We start from the raw sequence: 22,775 nt of genomic DNA, 5'->3' as shown, positions 1-22,775 counted from the left end.
TACTATCAAAACATTATCTTTACATTGAAACTAAAGGATACCAGGTGAACAATGAACCTAGCATCTGTCTAAATAACATGCTATATCTAGATTACATTTTGACATTGTGGTCAAGAAAAAAAAGGCCTAAGTAACAAACACATGAGAAAAATGGCTACGGTATGTTTGTATGGTAGTCATATCTTGGTTAAATACAAAGGGCATGTGTACAAGAGAGTGTACACATGAGTGTACACACCCATTTGTTACACTCCAAGTTACAGACCTGTAAGGGTTAATTTAGAACCCCCCTCAAGGAACCCTGAGGGTCCCCGGACCCCACTTTGAGAGGGTTAGATAACCCTAACCATTTTGTTTGTTGAATGACCAGTGAGTGGTGACAATGTGACCGCTTTAAAAGTGTTGTTTATCAGGTATCAACACACGACAGCAAAGACACATTTGTTGATGTATACACAGATTTATTTGGAGTATATCACTATCTGAAAAGATGGACAAATCTCGGACAGAATCTTGTTACCGCGGCCGTTGAAGCCGTATAGGAATTTAGAGAGGGGGAGAAAAAAAAAACAGGGAAAAAAAACGGCACCGTCACAGTCGATGTACAGTTAGGGAACAACTACTGTATGCGTTTGACACCATCAAAGGATACTCTGAGGATATTCCAGTTAAAAAAAGTGTTATTTACAACGACAAAAAAAGAAGGAAATTATACATCTATACACAGACTACCATTACAATAGGTCTGAAGATAAGCACCCAAGTTCCAACTCCCTCCCCTCCGCACACACAGGCTCTGGACATGTTCCATGAGTCAGACGGTAAACAGAGGTTGAATAGAGGTTCTGCCACTTGGTTTTTTGGCTCCGCTCATTGAGCTACATTAGAAGCCACAGAGTTTCGGCAGGGGACTCCGGTCGGGGCCCCCCCCCCCCCCGCTATACGTTCATGACAGGGGTGAGCTGTAGCAGAGAGCTCTGTGGTCGGATGGCGGTGCCCTTGGAATGCAGCTTCTCCAAGTTCTGTAGGAAGCCCCGTCTCTTCAGCCCCTCCAGAATCACAGTGTTGTTGGAGGCCAGGCTGATGCGGGTTCTACAGAGTAAAACAAGCACAAAAGGTTCAACTTGATTGCATTCATTTTCGATATTTAAAAAAATTGATGCACAGTAAAACTTCTTAGTGACACTCGTGCTTAATCCATGCTCCGTTGTACGACGGCATTGTGGACCGAAAAAAGCAAATCTACAAGCTCACAACAACGCGTCGCACGTAGATTTGGCTATTTTAGGCCCACAACACCATCATGGTATAAGTATAAATCAGGTTTTTTAGGTTCCATTTGTACTCTCTTCTGAATTAATTAACTTTGGTACACATGCATGCATGTGGATTGGTTGCATGTGGACCGCTGTTGCAGCCCTTGTCAGATGGTACGTTTGGCTTTGGGATCTGTTTGAACTCATTTGTGCTAATTTCTTGGTTATTTCTTTCTGTTTGTAATTTTTTCCCTTCATTTTGGTTATTTTCTCTCTTTCTTTCTTTTTGGTTGTTGGGGGGTGCGGGGGAGTGGTGCATGTTGTTTTAGAGTTTTTGTTAAGATGCATTTAATAATAATACCAACAAATGAGGGTATATAAATGATAAATGAATACACGGCAACGCCAAAACTGTTCTTTTCTCTTCCATTATAATATGAGAATATAAGTGGCTGTAGAGTAATTACACTAATTATCATAATCATTCCACTCTGTCAAAACACTGCATGTTGTAATTGGCCTCGAGGTGTTTGTTCAGCTTTATTGCCATTTACATTAAAGGGAAAAACACCGCTTTTCTGGAGTGGGTTCAATCAGCGTCATCTAACCGAGAGGTTAACTAACCTCAGTCTAAAAACCTTCTCCAGAGGCCTGCTGTGTGTGACTGACTCTAGCTGATGAGTCCCTCACCCTGTTGCCAGATTCTGCGAGAGAAACAAGCCCAAAAGAAGTGACTAGGCTGCATGATCACACACACAGCGGGGTCCCCAGAGAAATGACTTTATATAGCATCAAAATCAGGTTTACCACTGAAACTAGAGATGTACCGAAACAGATACAAAATAATTCCTTCCTGATACCGATTCCGATACCCATAACTTACGTTTCGGTCGATACCGAGTACCGATCCCATACCAGTGTGTAATTTAAAAAGAATCTAGGACAGGTTCTCAAAGTGAGGTCACTGGGTTCCTTGAGGTGGTTCCAAATGGACCCTTCCAGGTATGTAACTCTGAGAGTGTACAAATGGAACCAAAATGGACCCTTAAGCTGGCCTTACACTACAGGATTTTTTCAATCTTAAACAATTTTGAAATCTGGTAGCATCACACACTACAGGATAATCTTATAAGATCAGATATTATCAGATAATCTAAGGCATCACACACTACAGGATTCTATCTACTGTAGATTCTCGGGCTTGCACGAACACAGCAATAATAAATAAAAATAATAAAATGAATTAGAAATATCACCAGCCTCGTTGGCCGGCTGCCTTGCTCCGCGATATTATTATAATTATTAGTAGACTATTTTATTTTATATTAAATAAAGTAAACACAACATTACAATACGAACATTTTCAACCATTAAAATCATATTCAAAGTTGTTTCTGCTCTCAAGTGGTGCTATAGTGAAGCATAGATCAACTACTTCAGCAAATATGAACAACTAACAGTATAGAGAGAGACTCACCGAGGGGAGTCTATCCCACTGTCTCCTGTGATGCTCTGGCTCTCTCCCATCTCGACCTCCCCTCTGGCTCCAGTGGGGAGGAGGCCCAGGCCGGCTCCATGGCTCTGAGGGCCTCCTCTCTCCCCGTGGCTCTCGAATCCTCCCTCCTTCGCCTCCTGCACCCCGCACCTCCAGTGAGCAGACTCTCCGTCTCCCTCGTCGAAAGACTTCTGCAGGGTCTCGGCGTCCGACTCCACTTCGCTCGTCGGGGTGTAGTCGAAGATGCTGCTGTCCGCGGCCTCGGCGGCTTCCAGGCTCTGGGTCACCGAGCCGGGGCTGGCGTCTTGTCTCCCCCCCTGGATCGGCGCTCCCCGCCGGGGGCTGGGCTCGCGCTGGGTCCCCGGGGATCTGTTGTTCCTCGGTTGGTGGTGGGTGATCTCACCAAGCCTGGCAGGGCTGAGAGAGACCTCCTTCTGGGCGATTACACTGTCCGTGTGAGTTAGGAGCGAGGAGGACAAGTGAGGGGGACAATTATGATAGATACTGTGGGGTTCTTGATATTGCATGTCAGATCCACGGTCACGGTAGGCCAAGAACTGCTGCTCGTGGTAGCGTTCTACACGGGCCCGGTAAGCCGCCGTGGAGTCTACGATGTCCTCCTCGTTCAGGAACAAGGAGCTGCAGGCGTCCTCGTCCTCTTCATCATCGTCATCTACTTTCTGGTAGAGCCTGTCGTCCTCTAAGAAGCCGTCGGTGTCGGTCATCGTTACGGCGACATCGGCTGCGGGCTCCTCCTCCTCCTCCTCCTCCTCTTCCAGGTCTCTGACCCCCATACTGATTCCCGTTCCTTGCTGTTCCTGGCTGGCTGCGGTGCTACAGGCCTGCTGGTGTGAGGAGAGCAGGTCAGGCCTGTGGACGTCTTCCCCCTGTCTGAGAGTGTGCTTCCGCTGCAGAGACAGCTTAGGCCAGGGTGATGCCGGGTCGTACGGGTAGCTCGTCGCTGGATCGTCGGCACGGCCGCGGAGGCTTTCATCGTACGGCCGCGTGTCAGGGAGGTCATCTTCCGAGGTCTGACCTAGGTGGAGCCTCTGGTCCGTCACGGCCCTGTAGTCGGGCTCCGGTAAGGGCCTGTGTTTGCACTCCGTCTCCCAGCTCTTGGCCTCCCTCTGGTGTCGGACCTTGTCGTCTATCCTCAGGGTGCTGCTCTGGGGGTACGCCGAGCCGTAGTCTGACAGCCGCTCCCTGCTGACCTCGGCTCGGTGGAGCTGAGTGGACGTCAGGTCCGCCCTCTCGCGAGGGCGGTCGTATCTGTCCTCCGACGTGCGGGATTTCACTGCACGCTCCGCTTCGGCAACCGTGGCTCTAGCCCGATGCGGGTCCCACGACTTGGAGCGATGCCCCGCTCGGTCCTTCTTCCCCGCTGCCCCCGACGCCTTGGCATCCTTCCCTTCCCGTCGCCTCTGTTCTCTGTTGGTAGCAGTGGCAACGGGGATCTGCGCTGGCTCTTTCACGGGCAGGGTGTGGAAAGGGTTGTCGATACGTTTCTTGTAGAGACACTTGCCGTCCGCGGTTCCGGCGTCGTTGAGATGCTCCGGCTCATCGAGAGGCACTTCTGGTCTGAGGCGAGAGGGGATCAAGTCCTCTTCTTCTGGGTAGTCGTTCCCCCCCTTGCTCTTAACGCGCTCCCTCTCCTTTTCCCTTTCTCGCTGCTTCTCCCTGGAGGAGTGGGCCTTCCTCTTGCTGCGAGAGGCCTTGTGGGCAGACTTCCTTCCCGCGCCGCCTGCCCTGGAGGACTGATGGTGCCTGGGTTTGGAGAGGATCTCAGTGGACATCCCCTTGTCTACTCCCCTGTCCCCTCGATCCAGACCCCTCTCCAGCACCCGGTCCACCCGCTCCACGGCCCTGTCCCCTCTCTCCTCCAGCTTCTTCATGAGGACCGTGTGGCGGGTCAGGTTGTCCACGGTGAGTTCGGGGTTGATGCGCTTGATGATGGCGTGCTCCAAGTCACGGGGCAAGTTATTCAGGTCGTCCTCGTCCCTTACCGGCCACTCCTCTGGGGGGAACTGGCCCGAAAACGAGGCATACTCTTTCTTTGGCTTTTCCTTCTTTGTTCCGTTCCTCCAGAACAGACTCAGGCCAAATTTCCTCCCCGGCTTATCCTTGCCGTCTTTGTCCTTGCGGCTGGCGGCGGTGGTCGTGACTGTGGTTTTGCTCACCTCGCTAGCCTGGTAGTCGGCTGCCGTGGACGTGGACTGATGCTGCACGGCGGGCTTGTGGTCCGAGGGTCTGGGCCATTTCAAGCTTTTGCCCGTGCATTCGCTCAGGGACACCGAGACGGAGTGCTGGTCCGGGACAGAGGACGGCGGGGCGGTGGCGACGACGTTAGCGGACGTTTGCGGAGGCGAGAAGCAGCTGCAGGACTTGCAGTGGGCCACCAGGGGAGTCTGGGCGTGGCTCTCCACGCAGGCCTCGTTGCTCAGCAGGTAGGTGATGGGGGGAGGCGAGGGGGGCTCGTCTCCCGAAGCGGACGTCCACCAGGTCTTCTCTCGGACCACGCTGTTGGTGATGAAGTAGGTCTGCGGGGTGACGATGAAGTAGCCCTCCCCGGTGTGGTAGATCTTCCTCTCCTTGATCAGAGCGCCCAGAGCGTTGTAGAGGATGTCCTGGGTGGGAATGGTCATCCCTGAGATGGAGACACGATACAAGATGAGAAGAAGAAAACGGTTACAAGGACACAACATATTTCAACTTCTTCATATACATTAATGCCCTCCTTCGTCATACTACAGTGTCAAACAGAAGTAGCCAAAATGGCCGATCTACACACCCTGCCGGTGCTTGTTGATCGGCTATTTTCGCTATTTAAGAAGTTAAAGCGAAAGTTTAGTTTAGTTTATTAGCACATAAATAAAATGTAAACAATACATATCAAAAGACACACGTTATTGTGCAAAAAAAGGAAGAAACGTTTTTTTGTTTTGGAATCCTTAATATTTTCCTTAACCCATTAAGACCCGAGGCCAATTCTACAAATGCCTTCTAAATCAGTAGTTCTTAAACTGAGGACCCCCAAAATGTATGTATTCGCCCACAGACCCCCACCTGAATGTTTTGTGCCAGGGACCCCCCCCCCCCCAGATGAGAAATTATTCAAACACTTTCAAGATTTTTCAAAAATGCTCAAAAATAGCAGATATACAATCTCGCAGCATGTCACTTCGTGCCGTGCTGCGAGCTTGTACATCTGCTATTTTCAAGAACCACTGTTCTAACCACTGTTCTAAATCCTAAGAGTTTTCTGAAAAACGTATGTTGCTATCAGCTACAATTCCCGGTTTTAATGGATTAATTAAAAGTCCAATAAGAACAATACAAAGTGGTTTAGTCTGTCTGTGGGTTTTATGAATATTGAACCAATGAAAATTATTAACAAGAGCTTGCAACTAAATAATATGAACTACATTGGATTAATTAGAACACAGGTTTATTTTTTCCATTTCCTAAAATGTGGATATATACAAGGTTTCCACCCGACAGCGACGAAATAGTTCTGCATGGATGTATATCAGGGGTCTTCAACGTACAAGGACCCCCTAGCTGAGAGAGAGATGAAGCAGGGACCCCCACTATATTGTACAAAATTGTGTTTCAGATTAAACTTTCTTTTTTTTACTTGGTCTGCTCTTTTTCCCCCCTCTACACCTATACCTCTTTGCCAAAAATTAGACCCTCCATAAAAAAGCGTTTATGCGATCGCAGAATTTACCGCATAATCAGCAAAATGGCGCATAATTATGCGGGCGTAACGTTTTTTCAAAAAGGCCGCATCGCATCGCATAATATGCATACATTTTAGCCCGCATAATCAAGGATTTTTGCCCGCGTTTTTCTGGAGGGTCTAAAAAATAGACGATCTACAAGCTCACAACGCTGTGAGCTTTCGGCTATTTTTGGACAAAGTTCTAGTCAGAAAAGGGATGCTAGGGTTCAAGTGGTTAAGGTAAAAAAAAAAAAAATCATATCACAGAAGTATTTGGCGGCCCCCCCTCTAGTAACTCTGAGGACCCCCCGGGGGTCCCGGACCCCCTGTTAAAGACCGCTGATGTATATCACTGAAATGTTACCTGGATGGGCTTTGCTCATGTGGTTGATGAGTGCTTCCTGGGTGACGGTGACGTGGGAGGAGTTCATGTCAGAGATGACGGAGCACAGCACCTCAGCCAGAGGGATGAACTGGGACTGGGGGACCGGGGACATCTGCACCGGGGACAGGTCACCTAAAAACATACACACACACGTTGGATTGATTGATTAACCTTTGTTTATTCTCAAAAAGAGCATAGAGGTTTGCCCTCATTTGCAATCCTGTCGAGATCGCGCACACACACACACCGCACGCATGCACACGCACACGCACACACACACACACACACACAACTTAACTTTTAACTAGTAAGTTAAAAACAGTTACATAGTGAGGTAGGGAGAGTTGAGAGCAGCAGGTTATTAAATTGTCCATATAGGATATTGTGGCATTAATCTTTAGCTTGACTTGTAGAATATTCCATGAAACTGGAGCATCAAAACAGACAGTAGATCTTCCCAGTTCAGACTGAACATGTGAAGCCTTTAGCCAGTGGTCTGGTAAGTGCTGTTGTTACAATGTAACAGCAATGTAATGTATGGTGGTCATTTCCTATCAATCATGGCCTTAAAAACAAACTGGTGCCAGTGCCTATTTCTCCTCTCTGAGAGGGAAGACCAGCCTACTTTGTCATAGAGGATACAGTAATGAGTGTCGTAGCTTTCACCAGTAATAAATCTAAGTGCTGAGTGATAAACTGTGTCTAGGGGTAAACGGGTGGTAGGGGCAGCATTTCTACAAATGACATCACCAATTCACCATAGTCCAAAACGGCCATGTAGACACAAATTCCTATGTGAGACAGGTGGGCCTGCTGTAATAATGCACGCCAACACACCTGGGCTATAGGCCACTATTCCTATCTGGCCAGAGCAAACATTCATAATGACATGAAGTTTATATTCCACTTCTACCTATACCTTCTAAAGGCATGATCAGGGTGGTCCGTTTATGCAAGTTATGTGAACCGTGCCTGACTGCAATTGAAATTCCATTTATACTGGGGCAGACCGCAGAATTCCATTACTCCCACAGAAGTGACCACAAGTCTGCCTGCTGGGGTGAGATCAGATATCTTTCTATATATCATAAGGTTCTACTCAAGCCAAGAGGTGCCCGTAGATTCTAAAGGCACCAACATGTTATTCTAAAAGGCTTAGAACAACAATGTTTCAGGGGGTGGGGAGAGAAAGAGAGAGAGAGAGGTTGATGGAATTCCAATGATATGCTAACAAACTTTAGGAATCCATCAGAGAGAAGCTCCCTCCAGGGCTTTGAGATCATAATAATACAAGCAAATTTCAAAACACAACACAGACATTTTATAGGCGTTTCATCTTCTCAGGACCCAAGACAAGTAACTGCACATGAATCCATCTTATAAACCGCTGAAAAGCAACACACCACAGTGATTTCGCTCCCTCGGGCACACAGTTTTCTTTTCTTTTTTGTTATTTTTATGGGCTACCTTTAGTGGGCTGTTTCACATCAAGTGAGAAGTCTACACAGTGAGCAGAGAGGGAGGAGGCGGAGAGATAGTAGCAGGGCCATAAAACTGTCCCACACCCCCGGGAACCGGACTGCATGTCACGACTGACTGTGGACTTTGAAACAATTAGACCTCAATTATTTGCAGCCTCGCTGCGTGACCCAACATTCACAACCCTCCAGGTTGTCTGATGTCTGCTTCAGTCAACCTTCGACACACATTTAATAATAATAATAATAATAATACATTTTATTTGTAACACACTTTATGAACCAAATCTCAAAGTGCTACGTATTAAAAACAAAAACTAAATAACAATAATAATAATAATAAAACTGTGAAAACGCTTGTTAAAAAGAAAGGTTTTTAGTCCCCTTTTAAAAGCGTCAACGGACATTTGGCCAGATGCAAGAGACTACTGGGATACATTTCATACTACGTAGGAATATGTAGTGGTACTAGATCAGTTTGATTTGAGAGGGTACCAATAGAACGCGTCCACATGGTTACATTTGTATACTATCAGACTTAAAGAATGTTAGACCTGTGAAGGGTATGATACAGGCAGAATGAAGGTGCTGGGTAGCAAAACATTGTCAAATCGTCGCTGTGGGGAGCAGCAAACCTAGTATGTCCAAAACTGTTACTTTTCAGGAAAATGGAAAACAGAACCGGTGTTCCAATGGGGACACTGTAGTTACCGTTTAGTCACAAGCTCTTGTTAATACTTTTCATTGGTTCAATATCTATAAAAAAAACAATAAACACACTTTCACTCTCAATCTCACATTGCCGAAAATAGCCGATCTACAAGCTTACAACGCGTTGCATTGCGACACGTTGTGAGCTTGTAGATTGGCTATTTTTGCGCCAGTCTTGTATGACATAGCAGTACAGTTTTTAGTTTTTTAAATGCAGTTAAAAAGTTGAAATATGGCCCAACAGCAACAATATAAAAAAAAACTGTGATCCCTCCCTTCTGGTCCAACGTAAAGCACCAAAACAAACAAAGCCATTTAGCGATGCTGGTGAATGATTAGCAGCAGAGCTGGGAGACAGACACACACACTCTTTAAGATAGTTCAAGTGTAACAAACCTAATGGAGAGGGCATGAACGTGATCTCTACTCACAGCATTGGAAAATTAGCTTTTAGTTAATCAGCTACAACAACCTCACAACGGACGGACGGTGCACCGCAGGCAGTATGTTGGACAAGAGATGTATTACAGCTGACTGGCCATACTGTATGACATGTACTATGGCAGTGGTTCTCAGTGGGGACCCCCAGGGTTCCGCAGCAAAATTAGTTAATATAAAATTGGTTTAACCACTTTAATCCTATATACATTGAAAATTATACATATCTTATAAAAAATATATATTTTCGCAACACAAATCTTGTATGGGGATCCCTAGCACAACATATTTTCAGATGGGGGTCCAAGGCCAAATACACATTATTTTGGGTGTCCTTCCTTGACATGACCCTAACCCTACTATAGTACTATACTGAATTTAACAACCTACAGTACTGCCATCTTTACAAAAGTATTTGTCCCCATCATGTGATTTAATATCTATTTACAATGAGTGAGATATTAACCATTACATTTTCAAATTTCAACAATGGGTTATGTATTAAATGTGTGAATTCAGCTTTGGTGTGTGTGCGTGCGGGCGTGTGTGAGTGAGTGATTCTACCACGTACCCCTGGGCATTCAGTAAGAACACCGACAAGCTCACACTCCGTGGAAAGTAAACATTTACAATCCTAACACTTTAACCACTTAAGGCCAAGGCAGAGAAAATAAACCACTAATCAGATAGCTGCCTCAGTACAGCATGCACACACACACACACACACACACACACACACACACACACACACGCACGTACACACCCTCAGTTTAGATACACAGCAGACCCGATTAAGTATAAGAAATCATAGCCTATCAATAAAATCTCTCTCTCTGACTTTATTATGAAATATGTACACGTACTATGTATGCTGTGTAGGTCTATTGTGAATATGAACAATAGATGGGTTTCTTGTTTACAAACATCACTGGCTGTGTGTTTGAGTGTGTGTGTGTGTGTGCACATTCAGGGGGCAAAACCACTTTCTAATCAGCTGTGCGTGATTTCAGTCAGACCGAGCAGCGAGCTGCAGTCTGTGATCATGTGACCTCAGTCTCAAACTAGGAAGATGATTTGCTGCAATGAGTGCAGCGTTATGCCCCATAGTTGGGCAGAAACCGTCTATAATATGTAGAGTTGTTCCGATACCGATATCAGTATGGGAAAAGCTGCCAATAGTATGCCAGTTTATGCCATTCCGATACCATGTAATTTATCACATGAGATTTCATTTACAGTGATATTTTGAATTAATGTTGCACTGCTGCTTTATATGCTTACAGTACAATTTACTATTTTACTTACTATCATTTTACTAACTTGGAGCTGCACTTTAACTAATTCATTAATTATGAATGGATTTATTTATTTATCCCTAGATAAGTGGCTCTCAAACCAAGGGCCCTCATAACTCTGAGAGTGTACAAAATGGAACCAAATGGACCCTGTAAATGGTTCCATTTATACACTCAGTTACAGACCTGTAAGGGTCCATTTGGAACCCCCTCAAGGAACCTTGAGGGTCCCTGGACCTCACTTTGAGAACCACTGTCCTAGATTTCTTTTAATTACACAACGGCATCGGATTGGTACTCGGTATTGACCGATATGCAAGTTATGTGTATCGGAATCGGTATCGGGAAGGAGAAAATGGTATCGGTAGATTCGGTACATCTCTAATAATATGAATGTAAAATATGTGCTAGGATCTCACACCAAGGATGGAGATTTGTAAAGAAGCAAGAAGGCACAAAATAAATCGTCATCATCAAGTACATAGTGCAGCTTCTTTTTAGAATTAAAATTCAGATTCCCTTGTTTGTTTCTATTGCCACTCAATCCTGTCTGTCTGTCTGTCGCTGTCCACAGTTAATGTCGTAAACTACACGGCCGATCAGAATCATAGAACCTCCTCAATTCCTGAATATGTCTGCCTTATGGCAATAGTTCTCAAACGTTTTCATGCCAAGGACCCCCAAATCTTTAAAATATGGTTAAAGTGGTTAAAATGATAGTGAGGCTATATTAAAGGTAGGGTAAGTGATTTACTTTGGTTAAAATATGTGTTAAATAGCTCTATATTCTGACAGTACTCATTGCTATAGAGTGCTTGTTCAGTAAAAGGAGTCTCCATGTCTCTCCAGCTCTTTATTAAACAGAAAATGCATTTTCAGTGCTCTCTCCTGATTGGCTTAAATGTTGTCACCTACCTGAAAATGTACTATATTCTGTTTACTAAAGAGCTGGAGAGACCCCTGTGACCGAACAAACGCTCTGTAGCAATGATTACTATCAGAATACAGTACTTTAACCTTTTCAACAAAAAATATATATATACCAAAAAATACCTACCTTTAACTTATTTTGCTGGGGACACCCTGGTACCCCCACAAGGACCCCTGGTGGTCCCCGGACCCCACTTTGAGAACCAATGGCAGGCATTCAAAGTGGAGCCAAGGCTCCAGACTGAAATAGCATCTCGTCAAAGTTACACTCATTGCAGTTAATATTCTATGCATGTAAACAAATACAGATTGTTCAGGGAAACTCTAGCCACACCATCATTGTTCTTGTAAAGCAATATTGTTCTTATTGGTGAAGATTATGGAGATTGCTACAGCATATGTCTGTTTACAGATAAGCCTACTGTAAATAAACTAGTGCCCACTGCCTTGCGTTGCCTAACGTCCTGTCGTGAAGGACTCACACACAGCGACTGTGGGTGAGTGAAAACCCAGCACATGCATGTCACATTGCAACCTTTCATTGACTGGCGGTCATACAAATGACAAATTAACAATCACACTTTGCAGAAAACACCGACGGCTGAATTTAAAGTGCAGGATCATTAAAGTTAAAGGTCTAGGCTATCTATCTACACACAAAACATTAAATTACAGAAATCTGTTCAGAATTACATGCTGGATCTACTGACATTGGAGCTGGGATGGTCGCACACACACATATATTGCGATGTATTAGGATATAACGTTGTAATATCATGTTTGTCCTAGTGATGACAACGTGATTATTGCCACACTATTACAATTTAGGCATTTAGCAGACAGTGTAGCGCCTCAGTGAACTAGGATCACGGGAAATCCAAGAAACTAGCATCAGTCTAAACCAGTGGTTTTCAACCCTTTTCATATCAGGGTCCATTATTTATTCGGCATTTGAGCCACGGACCACCGTTTGATGAGATTTAGACTCTCACACCCAAGACAGGATTTGTCCACAATTCCCTGCTGTATTGACGTTGGTACCATATTGGAGAGATAACAGGCAAACGTTGATCCAAATAACAATTCTTTAATTAAGTAATGCAGATGTTTAACAATAATTGAACTCTCGAGAGCGTAACATGAAACCAAATGGATCCGTAAGGGTCCATTTGGTTACTAACTCTCCATCATTTAGCTCGGGACCACCTGGAACCCCCTCAAGGACCACTGGTGGTCCCCGGACCACTGGTTGAGAACCACTGGTCTAAACAATATACTATCAAAACAATACTGAATCTAAATGACATTCTTAACATTGTGGTCAAGACTAGTACTTTTCAATGTGTTCACTGTCCAAAGACGTGTCTTCATATAGCCTGTCCACTCTGACGTTTACGGTTTGTACTTTGCGCCGTAATTATGTAATGACAGTCAGACAAGACCTTTATTGATCAGCAGGGGCAATTCAGTCACCAGAGGCATCACTGCAGTTAAGAATCAGTAACAGGGCAAGAGAAGGTACTGTAGATACAACAGGGTAAAGACATCAAACACAAAAGAAGCACCATCAATAATGAACAATAGTATTACAACACTCCCTCAACAAAAAGCTGGCATTTCATTATATCCCGCCCCCTCATTGCCCTGTGCCTTTTCATACATGCGCACAACCCCAAAACATGGCCATCACACGCCGTGACACGCCCCACACAGACAAAAAGATGGAGGGAGGTACGGTATGTATGCCTCCTGGCGGAGATTTGTGCGCTAACTAGAGCATCTTTCAATTTCTTTCTTTTTTCTTTTCTTCTGCTTTTATTATTTTTTATTCACACTTACATTTATTTGGGACGATGTTTTCAGAAAGCATGTCAGGGCTTTGAGGAGCGGACGTGTCTTATCCAGCGCGAGGAATAGCTTCAAGTGAAGTTATTAAGTCCACAAAAACATCAATTGCATTGTCAGTAAACTCCAGTGGCTCAAATTAAGCTCCCGAGGCTCACGGCGCTGGCTCTTTTCTTTGTGTACCTGATCCAATGACACAGGAGGGACAGATTGTGGGGGAAACAAACTGCCTTCCCCGGCAGCCCTCTCTGCACAAGGCTTTAATCTGACTTTAAACCTCAGAGAGGATGTCTCAATAGTCTGTCTCCCTGGGCAGTGAATTACCGCCGCTTGCCTTTGCGCTCTATTGTTGATAACTTCCTATAGAAATGCCCTGGCTGCCAGCCTATCCGCATAGCAACCTCACTGACCATTGTTAACCCCCCTGACAGACGAGCTAGGACAGCGAGTAGACCACAGGGTCAGAGGGGGGCTAGTGTTGTGAATAACTGTAGTAACCACAGAGTTGAGCAGCTGACGATGGGAAGACATTTACCACGTTTGTAAAGACATTACAGGCCTCTTTTGCATCAGGGTACCTACCCAGAAGCCAAAGCCTCTTTACTTGCTAGTAGTATTTTAAAGCGATGTTGAATGTTGGTAGAACCTTGGGCTGTACTGCTACAGTACCTGCGTGTGATAGCCTACCGGTCAGATTTTTCAAAAATGTTCACAAATAGCAGATGTACAGGCTCGCAGCGCAGCAGCACTAAGTGTTGTGCTATCGGCAGCTTTTCCCATAATGGTATCATATCGGAACAACATTGAGTAAAAACTACAATGTTTTTTTCAGACACCACTACACACCATCATGGAAAGTAGTTAGGGTTAGTTTCTATGACGACGTAGTATGTCTAAAAAACGATAACTATACCTTTACTCTACCTAAGGCACCCAATCACAGTAGGTTTAGTACGTTAGTTAGACGCAGCCTGTGTGTATGGGGGAAGGGGAGGGGCAGAGGGATCCTGCAGTAAAATGCATGTAAATTACATCTGCTTAGATGGAGCTCAGTAGAACTTTAACTACCATATAGGGAACATAGAACTTTATTTAACATTACACATATAGGGAACACGCTCAAATAATAAGCAACAACACTTAAGAATTAAGCCCCCCCCCCCCCCCCCAAGAAAAAATGCAACGTGCAACTGCAGAGATTTGTAAACAACTTTACAATAAAAAAAAATAAGAAGACCAAAGTCAATTATAATAAGTGGTTTAGGCAACTCTGGCAGTTAGACAAGGAAAGTAAGAAGGGGGCGGGGGGGTGCACGGGACGAACAACACAGGTGTTCCGACACAGAACAGGAATATATCCATAGCAGTTTATTTGTGAATAAACTCCTGAACAAACCCAGGTGGTGTACACTGGGAGGACGGACGGATTAGTGTTTATTGAGTCTAACATTAGCAGGCGTGACCGTCAGGCCGGTGGTAACCCTCTTCTCTCCTGGGGGAAACGGAACTGTGTTCCTGTAATCCAAGACTGGCCCACAGACATTACGCCCTTTGTCACACAGAGCATGAATGCCCTGCTGAATGCCATGGCAACACAACCCCGTTCCACAATGCAACAGAGAGAGAGAGAGAGAGAGAGGAAAACAGACAGAGACCAAACAGACAGACAGACAGACAGACAGGCCCTGATGAAGGAAAAGGTCATTCATACTCGTGGTACGACTGTGTCGCTTGCCGAAAAATTACTTTTGTTCAACAAAACGTTGACCATCAGTTATGTTTTTAACTGCAAAAAAAACAACACGCAATATGTCATTTAGTTCAGTAATCAGTCATTTCTAAAATTCTACTAAATTATGCAGCTTTTGGGTTCTTTTTGACCAGTCTGGAGTTTTGCGTCTACATCATATTCATTATAACTCTGAATTGACCATTTTGTCTGTTGTCTATAGAGACAGTCCACTGTCTGAATGAATGTTCTGCGATGACATTTTGCACCAATAAGAGTCGGTAGTCCTGTGTGAACCGTTAACCACTTTAACCCTGGCGTCCCTTTTTGGGGCATGTCATTATAGGAGACAACTTAAAAAAACAAATTCTAATGTTTCAAAAACAGCAAAAATACCAGATCTAAAAGCCTGTAGATCGGCTATTTTCGCGATTCAAGTATATTGGACTTAAGCGGCTAAATGTTTTTTTGTTCCACCAATACATTTCCTTGCATGAACCCCATACTTGGCATTGAAGTGACTCTGATTCTTTGTATACATTATACACATCCAGTATACAGTGGAGTATGCTGGGTAAACTCTTCCATCTAGAGCAAAATCATTTACATCTTGTCAAGTCATAAGGTGTCCCGGTTGGAATAAACAGCTGGTCATGATTGAAAATGCTGACTGAAGAGATTGAAATCACACTCCACAAATTGTGGAGAGGATTGGCAGACAGATGCTCTCCAAAGAGATGTTCGTGGCTCCTGAGTCTGATCAATGCCACATGTACTCACATGGCTGACTGTGTGGTTTGCTGGGCCCGATGGGCCACATGAGTCCCATTTCACATGTGATTGCATTACCTTCATTTTCTCTGAGGGGAATATTAACACACACTGCAACACACACACACACACACACACACACACACACACACACACACACACACACACACACACACACACACACACACACACACACACACACACACACACACACACACACACACACACACACACACACACACACACACACACACACACACACACACAGTCTGTGAGCTTCAGAGCAGAGCTATTGAGAGAGAGAGAGTTATGACGACTCTCCCATAGACTTGCATTGTAAGCAAAAGGATATTCATATCACATTCAATCATTTATTGCCAAAAGCAACTTACGGTTGATTTGGAATAAAGTTTGGTCAGAGACAAGAAGAATGCAGATGTAACGCTTGCCACCGTGCAACAAATACTTTCAAACACTAATGTATAGTTCAAATAGTTCCAAACACTAATGTATAGATCAAATAGTTACAAACACTAATGTATAGATCCATCCAATAGTTACAAACACTAAATGTATAGTTCCAATAGTTACAAACACTAACGTATAGTTCAAATAGTTCCTAACACTAATGTGTAGTTCCAAACACTAAATGTATAGTTCCAATAGTTACAAACATTAATGTATAGTTCCAATAGTGCCAAACACTAACATATAGTTCCAACGTTGGATCTTCATAATGGGTGTACTGTACGTGCGACACATGCACCACCACATGATGGTGTTGCGGTGAGATCAAAGAGTGACATAACTCTCTTTCAACGGCTATGCTTCACAGTAAAGACACTGGCAGCGTTGTACGTTCATCTGAAAGCAAAGTCATTTCCAAGTCTCATCTTTTAAGTGGCTAAAAAAATACAAGAATCTGCCCGACGACTCGACTCAAGAGGCGTATTTTCATTAAAAACTAGAGGGGTGGCAAAAGTAGTTACTACTACTTAAGCGCCATTTAAAACATTGTGAAAACAGTCGATCTACAAGCCCACAACGTGAGCTTGTAGATCGGCTATTTTATCTGTATTTAAGGGAAGGTTGAAAGTGGTTATTGAATGTATGGTTGCACACAAGAAAACAAGTGTCTAAGCCTAACCCTGTGTATATGGACGGGTGTGGAGGATGCACTCAGTGCCGATCTAGAGTCAGATTCATCTGCAAAATAATTAATAAAAGTTGTATGCATTAATATGCATAGAATAGCTGGATTTTAGGTTAAATGCGAACACTAAAGGGCTGGCCATTGCCATTACCTGGGACCCCAAATGACGCCCCTGACTCTACTGCTAAAGTAACACAAGGGACATTTTCAGTCCTGTGACAAAAGAAGACCAAACCCCGTTTCTGTACAGATCTGACGTTTGCTATGTGCTTAGCACTTGGACTGAAGGGACAGACACATCCTGGTAACATTTGTCAGGTAAAGACAAGCACATGTTTATTTTAATGATCGATCAATCGATTGTTTGTGTTCCGGCTTGGATCAATGGAAGTGACTAACAAGACGTTGCCTTTAAATTTCCCTTCAACTCACAGACAGAGCCAATTAGAGATCAACATCTTTAGATTATTACTACATATACGATCAATCTCTTTGGCGGGGAGAAACAAAGCTTACAGATTAAAAATCTATACGAAGGTCTCCTCCATATCACAGGTTAGATCTTGCAATCTTGCACTCTAGGTCACTCTGAAAAAACACACATGCACGCAAGCGCGCGCACACGCACGCGTGCGTGTGCGCACGCACACCCCTTATCTTGTCCCTTTAATCTTTTAGGCTTTAATAAGCAAACAGACTAGTCTGTCACACTGACACACTGCACGCCATTCAACATGAACTTGAAGAAAGAAAAAAACAGCCACCCACTGAGTAGGCCTGTCACCATCATCAAATCTTAGTTGGTGATTAATTGCCATGCAAATAATTGCAATTCATTATTCAATTCTTGCTTTTGAACATTGGAACATATAAATAAAAATGACATTTATGTTGGCCTTTTGGGCTTTGTAAATGCAAAATGCACAGGGAAGACATGACAAATAACACACAAAGCCTATTAATGAAAATATGCAAAGAAAGGACTGACAATGACCGGTACCAATAATCAAAACAAACAAAGTACTACGGCCAAAACAGGCCGATTGTATACTTTCAAATCAATCTGCAAGCTCACAACACGACACGGTGCGTATAGCTCTTCTATTTTTACCATCTTTGAAATGTCTTGGAAAGTTATGAAAGTTTTTTAACATGTTCATACCATCAGACTGTTGAACAAGGCATGACGCCGTTAGGTTGGCCTTGGACTTCTGCTTTCCTCATGGACCTACCTGTGGACTTGACCAGTAAAGCAACTTTTGGTGGACTGTGTGGTTGAACTTGACACTTGACGATATGCACTGATACTCTTCTGGGGCTGTCACCATTACAACATTTAAGTTGACGATTCATTGTCAGACAAATAACTGCGCTAATGTCATGAACCCTATATACCAGCTACTATGCTCACACACCTTATTTCTAAACCTCATGTACATTATGTTTGAATGAATATGCTATGTGTAAATAATGTAGATATCTTGCCTTCCTTTTGACCCACCCCCCTCTCCCTTCTTTCTTTTCTTTCTCTTTCTGGAAACAAATCAGAAATGATGGAGCTTGCACAAAAACTAATTCCACCCACTGTTTTACACCTGTGATGTGACAATAAAGATGATTCTGATTCAGATTTTTGAAAATGTTTCCCGAAAATAGGAAAGCCAGGTTGAACGTGGTTAAAAGAGCATGGACAATAGAGATGCGCGGATGGCCTCTCAACGTCATCCGAATCCGCATGTACAAATTAATTATCCACCCGTTATCCAACCGCAATAATTATATTATCCAATTTTAATATCCGCATCAACCGTTTTTCCCGTATGTCAAAATATTATTATTTTCTCGTATTCCCGTTAGTTTTAGTATTAGTTGTGCGATGCGATCTGTGCTGCTCTGCTGCGCAGAGTCTGTATGTTCAGCGCAGCACAGCAGCACCGGTTAAAAAAAAAGAAAAAAGACGCACCGACGACATTCCATAGGCTAAATCAATGCATTTTGTGATCGCATCGCACAGAGGCTGCTCTACACACTCACACAGACACAAGCACGCAGAGATTTAGCTATTTTATGGATAGATATATTAGATGTCATTAATTTATTAACCGCAATATTTCACCCGCGGTTTATCCGACATTAATTAATAATTATATTTGATTGACCCAAATCCACCCAAACTGCGGTTAACTGCGGCAACCGCGGCTAAAACCGCGATCCGCGCATCTCTAATGGACAACAACATGGAAATAACAATGTAAATATGACCCTTCTTTTCATTTCATCCGGCTGTTTTTATACAGATGACTGGAAACGATCATGCAAAAATCTATGCGATCAGCTGAACTAATGGCGATCAGGCGGCTGTGGCAGGCACCTATCTATCAGTGAGATGTAGTCATGGAGATGACGCTTTATTGATCTGGGTGGAAACCTGTTACACAGTTACTTTCAAGGAAATGGCGGGGGGGGGGGGGGGGGGAGGAGGAATTAACATGTGTCACAATGCATCAAGTGTCGTTATTATTTAGTTACAAGCTCTTGTTAAAGGAGTTGTTCACCCAAGAAATTACGTATTTTCTATCAATTACACACCCCATGAAGCCTTGAAATATGGAGATTTTTTTGCTTTTGTCGCATTTCTAAGCCAATAATTTGATGACTGGCGGAGTCTCCTACCGGAGACATTAGCATCATTAGGTCATCAAATTGGTTGCTACTATATATGTCTATGAAATTAATTCAAGGACCCCAACGGAAACAAGTCCGCAAGGACTTTTTTGGTCGGACCTTTTAGACAAAAGTATTATAAATGTAACTGTGTTGTTTTACATTATTTTGCCTAATACAAATTTCAATCAATCAATCAATCAAATGACTGGCTCAGGAATACTCCTTTAATACTTTTCACTAGTTCAATATTTATAAAACCCCACAGTCAGACACACCATTAACCACCGTTACTTTCACTTTCAAAAATGGCAAAAATAGCGTTGTGAGCTTGCAGATCGGCTATTTTTGCTACTTTTGTGTGACACTGTGGTATGACAAAGTAGGGCTTTGATTTATGGAAACAAGTTGAAAAAAGTTGAAAAATGGAGATGCGAGGTTTCCACCCGACAGCGACCGCATGAGAGAATTCTGTGTGCAGACAATGTGACACATTCACTCATTCACACTGAGTGAAACGGGAGAGAGAGGCTCTGCTGTGGTTTAATGACGCCACACCTTCAGCCTTTCCCCTTTGTCTGCATGGGACTCACACACACACAAACCCCCCCCCCCCCACTAACACACAAACACACACACACACACACACACACACACACAGCGCTCTCTGGGACACACCCTCCCCTGCGTCTTTGACTTGAACACACGTATGTTATGTGAGTGGGCCCTGCCTGCAGTAAAACGGTCTCAATAGACCATGTGATGTGAGCAGATCCCTTCACTCTGCAACTCACAGTCTCATCCTGGCCTGTAACGGCACTTTGGCTGTCAAACTTTTTGATGTATTATTAAGCTACGGAACCCCCCCCCCCCATTTCAAAAGATTTTCTGCCAGCAGCGACCCCCCATAACATTTGTGTGTTTTATTATAAAGCAGAAGAATCTGCAATGCACACCGTCTTCACTCGCTCAATAGAGGAAACTTTTAATAAGGCAACGTTTCGGTGTGCGGGTTGGTTCTTCTGTTTTATATCTTATACCGTCTGCTCTACCAACTGTCCCTGAGCTGATAACTAGGTGTGCAAGAGACTTTGGTTTACCTGCAAAACGGTTTAAACTTTTATTTCATTTTATTGCCGATCTACTGAAGCTCATAACACGTGACACATCGCAATTGCATCGTGAAGCTTGTAGACGTGCAATTTTCGAATAACTGAAGTGTAAAATAGGGCTAAAGCGGTTAAACTGATTTGACCCCCTGGAACCCCCTCAAGGACCCCCTAGTAAAAAAAACACTATAGCAATAATGAGTGTGTGATCATGCGTTGTTGGGTGTGTAATGAACACATCGTCATTGGGTTTCACATGTGGCCTAAACATGGACGGTGAGCTGCCCTCAAAATGACTGCTACCCAGAATCACTTAAAAACACATTACCGTGCAATAAAAGAATTTACAGATATCACACGGCAGCTTTATTGATTCTTAAACAGTAAAAATACCTCGTCTTCCGGGGGCCATTATATAAATATTTTTTATCTGAAACTTTACTATCTCTTTCGCTTAACGCCTGCGTTTAACCCATTCAAACCCAGAACGCATCTGTGGAACCACTTTATCCATATTTTATACTTTGGGCTATTCAAAAATAGCAGATATACCTCATAGCGCGGCACTGAGTGCCGCGCTATGAGCTTGTAGATCTGCTATTTTTTTTAAGTCGTGAAAATGAAGAATCGGCCTCAGGTCTTAATGGGTTAAATATTATTACGCGGACGTAGAGTATGTCGGAGGCAAAGATCAACGCTGCTGCATATACAGCAGTATACATGACACTATGTCCTCGTTGCGTCACGGCCTGCTTTGTTGGCAAAGTGAGATCAGCTAATCCTGGAAGGAGGAACGGCCCCATATTAACGCATGGAATGTTTTTCTTGTCATAACTGAGTTATGTACGTCGCAGCTAATGTGGCCACATTAGTAGCGTATAAAATTTGACATTTAAACCCGTACCAACTTCAAAAGAAGACAATGATGATTCACGACGAGGCCGAGAGGGGTTTAGAATGAATGGTCGAGAGGAGGAGGAGGAGGAGGAGGAGGAGGGTGCCAATCCGACTTTCTGGGAGAAAATCGATTTCTCGTAAGAAACTAATGTCATTAATGAACACACAAACAGCAGGCAGGGACACAGATGGGGGTTTGTGTCGTCTTGCGTCACTATAGAAACCACCAGTGTTGTTGGAATTGCCTCACCCAGTGCAGTAAAACTCTAACGAATATGAATTGAATATACAGAGACTAATAACGAGGCTGGAAGTGTAGCCAGGGGTGGCTTTCACTCCTTCACTCCTTCCATTACTTATGCACTTTTCTTTTTTAAATGGGTTTGTGCACGACCAGGCTGAAACCGTAGCCAGGATGCCACAAAGTCACAAACCAACTATCGTCCATGCCAGTGGTTCTCAAAGTTTATTCCATGGACTCCTCAGGGTTCCTTAGGGGGTTCTAAATAGACCCTTACAAGTCTGTAACTCTGACAGTATACAAATGTTATGGGGATACTTTGAAATTCAAAAAGGTTTGAGAACCATTGGTCTATGCCATAGACTCTATGGCATGCCAGTGGTTCCCAAAGTGGGGTCCGGGGGACCCCCAGGGGTCCTTGAGGGGGTTTCCAGGGGGTCCCCGCCCAGCAAAATCAGTAAACATCGCATCAGCAAACAGTTTAACTACTAAACCTATATAAATAGGCTATTTGAAAATAGACGATTGTAGATTGCCATTTTCCCAAAACAAAACAAACTCTGAAACATTTGGAAGATCTTTGAAACATTTAACAACACACATGTTGAAGTGGTGGTCTCTGGCACAACACATTTTTTAGATGGGGGTCCGTGGCTA

General features: G+C 43.8%; 1 protein-coding gene across 2 annotated transcripts in view; it reads right to left on the bottom strand.

Annotated features, from left to right (window-relative positions):
• Positions 1–496: 496 nt before the first annotated feature.
• stox1 (storkhead box 1) overlaps positions 497–22,775 on the bottom strand; it is a 39,627-nt gene continuing 17,348 nt past the window's right edge. For both annotated transcript variants that reach the window (XM_080449993.1, XM_080449994.1), the window contains exons 2-4: positions 6,837–6,989; positions 2,734–5,395; positions 497–1,092 (exon numbers count right to left, since the gene is read on the bottom strand). In XM_080449993.1, coding sequence (XP_080306119.1) covers positions 939–1,092; positions 2,734–5,395; positions 6,837–6,989 — 2,969 coding nt within the window. In that variant the 3' untranslated portion in view covers positions 497–938. The remainder of the gene's footprint in view (positions 1,093–2,733; positions 5,396–6,836; positions 6,990–22,775) is intronic.

The sequence above is a fragment of the Gymnoscopelus braueri genome (genome assembly GCF_963280865.1).
Source record: "Gymnoscopelus braueri genome assembly, chromosome: 14".
Lineage (NCBI taxonomy): Eukaryota > Metazoa > Chordata > Actinopteri > Myctophiformes > Myctophidae > Gymnoscopelus > Gymnoscopelus braueri.
The sequence above is the reverse complement of the archived record's forward strand: the minus strand, read 5'-3'. Positions and strand labels throughout refer to the sequence as shown.